The sequence below is a fragment of the Pyrus communis genome, chromosome 2 (genome assembly GCF_963583255.1).
Source record: "Pyrus communis chromosome 2, drPyrComm1.1, whole genome shotgun sequence".
NCBI classification, from domain to species: Eukaryota; Viridiplantae; Streptophyta; class Magnoliopsida; order Rosales; family Rosaceae; genus Pyrus; species Pyrus communis.
The window spans coordinates 6,132,932-6,139,992 of record NC_084804.1 but is presented as its reverse complement, the minus strand read 5'-3'; the positions used below and the strand labels follow the sequence as shown (position 1 = coordinate 6,139,992).

Sequence of the window (7,061 nt, the reverse complement as noted above, 5' to 3'; positions counted from 1 at the left end):
CAGAAAACACATCGGGAAACCTACAACTCATCGGGAAAATTGAAGCCGTGAGGTTCCGATCGAACAATGCATAGTTAGAGAGGGAGGGAGGACAAAGAAATATAGACTGGAATCAATAAGGAGTTTGACCAGGAATGAGAAAGAGACATGAATTGAGAGGTCTAAGAGGAAAAAAAAGAGGGAGAGGGTGGGACGATGAGAGAAGAGGAAAAGAGTGGGACGGAAATGGTAGGAAAAGATGGAGAAAAAGATAAGATCATAATAAAATATTAATAATTTATATATTAAATAATATAATATTAGAATTTGTTATTATCCAGATTCTTAGTCTAATACTGCACCAAACGCTTCACTAAGTTAGTCCAGTTTAGTCTAGTCTAAGCCAGTCCAGCTTAGTCCTTGAAGCTAATCCAGTCCGAGATAGTCCGGCGCAACAAACGCCCCCTAAAAGTGTTGTGGCTGTTACTATATCTGCACCTAATGATAGCAATTTTCGCCCCTATTGCTTTTCCTGCCATGCTGACAGTTAAAACAATATAGTCATACAATTAAGCCCCTATTGTAGTTAACTATTATAATCATTTAAATTTAATTCCCTCGTGAATCAGATTAAGGAACAATTACACAAACATCCAAATTATAAGACCATATTTTGGAGAAGGACAAAAAAATTTTATTGATCTTAAAGGGGGACAAAACTTATCCATGTGGCATGATGTCACAACTGATTGGTTTTTTCAATTGTTTTTGCATTTATAATTTTACCCTTGTATAATTAAGAGATGAGTCTCTATAGCAGGAGTTCTTTCTCTCTCCTCCCTTGTCTTCTTCGTGATTTTCTCTCTCCCTGTTCCTTTTCTTCTTACCTCTCTCTCTCTCTCTCTCTCTCTCTCTCTCTCTCTCTCTCTCTCTCTCTCTCTCTCTCTCTCTCTCTCTCTCTCTCTCTCTCTCTCTCTCTCTCTCTCTCTCTCTCTCTCTCTCTCTCCTCCCCACCCCTCCTTCTTCCTTTCTCTCCCTCTTTCTCACTCTCCTTGTCCTTCCTTATTCTTCTCTCTTATTTCTTCCTCCCTGCTCTTCTTCTTCTTGTTCCTGTTATTCCTTAGACTCAAAAGTGGTTTCTTTTCTAAGAACGATTAGGATTTCTTTTTCTTTTTCTCTTTTATTCTCTTTTTTTTTTTTTTTTTTTTTTTTAATATTTGATTTTGAAGTTTTGATTGATTTGGATGCATGAATTTTGAAACTGATATTGCATAAATTCCAGAATTTTTAAAACTAATCTTGTAGAAACGTTGAAATTTTGAAACTGATCATGCATGAGTACTAAAAAATTTGAAACTAATCTTGTGAAAGTGCTGAAATTTTGAAACTAATGTTCTAGAAGTGTGACATCCCACATCGTTCAGGGGAGTGATCCTTATATGTATATTCTCATCCCTACCTAGCACGAGGCCTTTTGGGAGCTCACTGGCTTCGGGTTCCGTAGGAATTCCGAAGTTAAGCGAGAAGAGGGCTTGAGCAATCCTATGATGGGTGACCCACTGGGAAGTTGCTCGTGAGTTCCCAAAAATAAAACCGTGAGGGAATGGTAAGCCCAAAGGGGACAATATCGTGCTACGGTGGTGGAGTCGAGCCGGGGAAGTGATCCGCCCCGGGTCGGGATGCGACAATTTGGTATCAGAGCCTAACCCTGGTCGCGTGTGTGCCGACGAGGACGTCGGGCCCCTAAGGGGGGTGGATTGTGACATCCCACATCGTCCAGGGGAGTGATCCTTATATGTATATTCCTATCCCTACCTAGCATGAGGCCTTTTGGGAGCTCATTGGCTTCGGGTTCCGTAGGAACTCCGAAGTTAAGCGAGAAGAGGGTTAGAGCAATCCCATGATGGGTGATCCACTGGGAAGTTGCTCGGACAATATCGTGCTACGATGGTGGAGTCGGGTCCGGGAATTGATCCGCCCCGGGCCGGGATGCGACAAGAAGTGCTAAAATTTTTGAAAGTGATATTGCACAAATACTGAAAATTTATAACTATCTTAAAGAAGTGCTGGAATTTTGAAACAATAAGTGCTAAAAACTTTGAAACTGATATTACGGAAGTATTGAAATTTTGAAACTGATCTTGTAAAAGTTCAGAAAATTTTGAAACTGATTTTGCAAAAATGAAGAAAATTTTGCAATTGATCGTGCAGAAGTGTTGGACTTTAAAACTGATCATGCATAAGTAATAAAAGTTTTGAAACAATTTTTTTTAATCAAGGTAAATTTTTTGAAACTAATGCACGTAGTACAAAGCTTGGAAGAAAAAGAACACAGCCATACTACTAAAAATGTATGAGAAATTCAATGTCAAATTGTAGTCTGACCTATCTATACTCTATAACTATTAAGATTTCACAAATCACAAAAGGAACACTAAACACCTGCATAACCTGGCAAGTATTCAGTTTGATCACAAATCATAATGGTATTTTCACAAACTTAACCATTTGTACAACTTGACATGTGTTGAATTTTATTACAAAAAGTATTATGCAATTAAGAGTGAAACCATTCAATATGAATTGCAATTTATTCTATCAAGTTTTCGATGTGGAATTACAGTCTTCAACAAAAACTGGTATATTTGTAACATGTCGTTCCCTTTATTTTGAAAAAGTTCAAAATACTTTTTATTTTATTTTAAGAAAAGTATGATATTTCATTCATTGATAAAGGCCTTTACAAATATTTATCATGAAGAACTCGGCCCCAAAAGAGTCCTTGCAAACTAGATATAAAAATATTACAATAAAGCATCACTAATCGGAAAGTAATGATTAGACTTCAAGCACTCGTCTGAACTCATCGAAAACCTCACGATTACATAGATCAATAAAACTGTTAATTTTCGTATTACACGGAGATTATGTGAGAACAAAATCTCAAACCATAAATTGGAACATGGAGTACGATGCTAATGGATCAATCACATCATCTAACCGCCCCCACAATCCATGAACACCAAATGAAGTAGATCCAGTTAATCAAATAGCTCTATCCTTTACACTTAGATCCAAAAGAGGTAGCACACACAAAAAAAAAAAAAAAAAAAAAAAAAAATTACATGAAGCAACTCTCCTATAGAGAGAAATCAAACTAGTAAACTCAAATCAAACCAAAGTCCAAGACAATTGTTGAAAATTATTAAATATAAACAAAATAAGAGGATAAAATTATGTCACCGCACCACATCCTCCAGACATCCGAAAGTCATATCACTACACCAGCTAAACCCAAGTGTCGTAGTGACTAAACTTGATCCCAATGCAATTAGGCATCTTCCATGGCTTCCAGCTTCAACTCTATATCAAATGTGATAATTGAATTCAAAACTTTGTATTAACTGTGTGTGTAGGTCAAAAGACGACGATTATCATGATGACTAAAGTGTTTCACGGTGACAATTCAACATCAAAATAGAATAAACAGAAATTGAAAGGGAAGAGACCAAGAATGATTTTCAAGGAGATTGCCCCCAACCCCCAAAGCAAAAGGCAGGGCTCGATGGCAGAGGAATTTTCCTGGGTTTTCTCTAGACGGCTACGGTTTTTCGTCAGATTTGTTAACAACGTTATACAATGAATTATTTAATATCATCCTAGACAAAACTTTACGGTACAAATAAGTTTAAAATACTTGAATCCGTTTTTTTTTTTTTTTTTTTGTGCGTTGCAATTTCTCAAAATCCTTGAATCCGTTTTCTTTCTGCACTCTTCAACGTTGAATTAATAATGACATTGCAAGTCTCAAGCAATTAATTTTGCAATTTCACGACTAATGAATCTGATTTTGTTCTTTTATAGGAACAATTAATTGATTTTCAATGCGAAAAAAAGAAGAAAAATAGATAGATGTTGTAACTGATCGCAAATCGTTAAATAATAAATTTGACATCAAGACAACTTAACTAAATGACTTTGGTTAGGAGGATTGCTGAAGTTCTCTTTTGACTGCAGAGCTTTTGCTGTTGTACAACATTGAGGAACACAAATGTCTCTGCGACTAATTAGCCACATTGCTATATTGATATCATCTTTGCCACACAAGAATAACACTATTGCTAACTCACTTCTCTTATCTTGTACATAATTACAAATGAGTCCAATGTACATTTCCACGGCTCACTTGTATTAAAAAGTGTGTCAACAATAATATCAACTTAGTGCGTCTAAATATAATTACTGATACCATATCGACTTGCAACATTTCAATTTACAAATTAATTTAAACAGAGTAATGACATGTTTTTTTTTTCTTTTCTAGAGCAACAACTAGTTTCTATTTAAGAACTTGCAACGTTCTAAATTAATTGTTTTGAGAAAAAGAAAACAGTTTTTAGGCAGGAATATTATTTGTTATTATTACTTCTCTGCAACATACTTTGTAATTAATTGGTCATAAACATACGTTTTCTCATCAAAAGGAAAAAAAAAAAAAAAACATTATGCTTTCAAGAACTCAAGAAGAAAATACTGCAGTAGAAAAAATTGCAAGACAATGAAGGGACAAAGCTCTGCAACAATACCCTTCATTCTCTCATTCCTTTTGCTCTTTAGTAGCACTGTTTATTGTCTCACTCCTTTCTGTGCATCTATTGATCCACCAATAAAGGATATCCCTGATCTCAAATACACCCCCATACCGCTTCCGAAACATTCTCAACAAATTCTCAATGACTTCCTCCAATGCCTTGCTGTAAAATTTCAGTCCACCACCCACCCTATCATGGAAGCCATTTACACCCCACAAAATACCTCATTTCACCAAGTTTTGCTGGCACACACTAAAAACCGCAGATACACAATGCTTGATACTCCAAAACCTTTGGCTATTGTAGCAGCCAAGCACGAACGCCATGTGCAAGCAACCGTAATTTGCGCAAAACAACACGGGTTGCAGATTAGAATCCGAAGTGGTGGCCATGATTATGAGGGTCTATCATATGTATCGGATGTCGCCTTTGTCATTCTTGACATGTTCAATCTTCGATCCATTGATGTTAATGTGACGGAAGGGAGGGTTTGGGTTCAGTCAGGGGCTACAATTGGTGAACTTTATTATGAAATTGGAAAGAAAAGTAGGGTTCATGGGTTTGCAGCTGGATCTTGTCCAAGTGTCGGTATTGGTGGTCACTTTAGTGGTGGTGGGTATGGTCCTTTGTTGAGAAAATATGGGCTTACAGTGGATAATGTTGAAGATGCTAGACTAGTTAATGTGAATGGTGAAATCCTTGATCGAAAGTCAATGGGAGAAGATCTATTTTGGGCCATTAGAGGAGGTGGTGGAGCAAGCTTTGGAGTCATTCTTTCGTGGAAGATCAAATTGCTTCCAGTTCCAGCCAAAGTAACTGTGTTTCAGGTAGAAAGGATGCTGGAACAAGGCGCTAAGGATGTGGTTCATCGATGGCAATACGTTGCACCTAAGCTCCCTGAAGACCTCTTCATTAGAACAGCAATAAAAACCAAGAATGGCTCCCAAGAGGGCACGAAGACTGCGGTGGCAATATTCACTTGTCAATTTCTGGGACAAGCAGACAAGCTTCTTTACTTGATGAATGAAAGTTTCCTTGAGTTGGGTTTACAGCAAAAAGACTGCTTTGAAATGAGTTGGGAAGAATCCATGGTATTCTTGGCTGGTTGCCCAGTTGGAACTCCCCTAGAAGTTCTACTTTCTAGGCCAAAATTTCCTGTAATTTTCTTCAAAAGTAAGTCCGACTACGTGAAAAAACCAATTCCAAAACATGGATGGAAATCTTTATGGAAAAATCTGATTAAGATAGATCACTTGTTAGTGCAATTGAACCCTTACGGCGGAAGAATGAGTGAGATTTCTGAATCAGGAACTCCATTCCCTCACAGAGCTGGAAACCTGTTTTCAGTTCAGTACTTTATTTCTTGGAAGGAAGAAGAGATTGAGACTATCAAGCGGAATATTCACATGTCAAGAAAGTTGTACAAAAGTATGGCTCCATATGTCTCCCAGAACCCAAGAGAGGCTTTGCAAAACTATAGGGATCTTGACATAGGTGCCAATCTGCACAACCGGACTAATTGAAAATTATGACATTAAAACAAATTGAAAATTAATACAGTTAATTATTGAAAGTAGTGGACTGCTCTGGTGTTATTCTTTTGACCCCTTTAATGAAGTTATTTTCTAAGCAAAAATAAAAAATAAAAAATAAAAAACATGCAATGTACTGCTACATTGTCACATGCACAAGCCTTCACTCATCACATGCGCAATTCCCTTCTCTTTCTCTCCATCTATTTCGTAATTTTTTTTTCTTTTTTATTTTCCTCCTTTCTTTCTCCCTATCCTCTCTACTCTCACCCCTAGCCACTCTCTCTATCCTGTTTCCTCTCACCCGTCCTCACTCACTCTCTTCCTTTATGTGTCATGTCACTCGGTTTGTATTACGGGTGGGTATGGTTCCAATTGGTTCGGTATTTTGCTAAAATAAAAATCAAACCGAATTTTCAATTTGGTTCGGTTCAAATTTTTTCGATTTTTGTTCGGTTCGATTTTTTTCGGTCCGATTTTGGTTCGGTTTTGGTTTTTTTGGGTCTTAAACAATTCAAAATCAACTCCTTGTGTAGAGGTTTTAATTTGAAATGAAAATTCATGCTTGAGCTTAAATGTTTAGACTCAAACAAATTTTTGAAGATTTCTAACTGTTTTTGGTGATAAAATTTGCTTTGGTTAAGGGGAATAACTAACAAAGAAGAATAAAATTACGAGGTTCCTCAAATGAACATAAATATTCATCATCAATTGAAAGTGGATACACCAAAAGAAAATGGCCAAGGAAGAATATGTGTCAAGTTAATTTCCCAGGTTGACGGCTTTGTTTAGCATGTTAATTCATTTTCATAATTGATATATATTAAATACCTAATAATATATATATATATATATATATATATATATATATATATATATCGGTTTGGTTTGGTTTCCAGATCACCAAAATCGAAATCGAACCAACCAATTTCGGTTCGATTCGAATTTTTTTTTAGTT

General features: G+C 36.4%; 1 protein-coding gene across 1 annotated transcript; it reads left to right on the top strand.

The window, feature by feature from the left end:
• Positions 1 to 856: 856 nt before the first annotated feature.
• On the top strand, positions 857 to 6,503 carry LOC137724624 (berberine bridge enzyme-like 7; the record flags this gene model as incomplete). Its single annotated transcript, XM_068463378.1, has 3 exons — positions 857 to 909; positions 4,711 to 6,072; positions 6,404 to 6,503. Coding segments are annotated over 3 exons (1,515 nt in total), but the record flags the coding sequence as incomplete, so codon positions are not given.
• Positions 6,504 to 7,061: the final 558 nt, after the last annotated feature.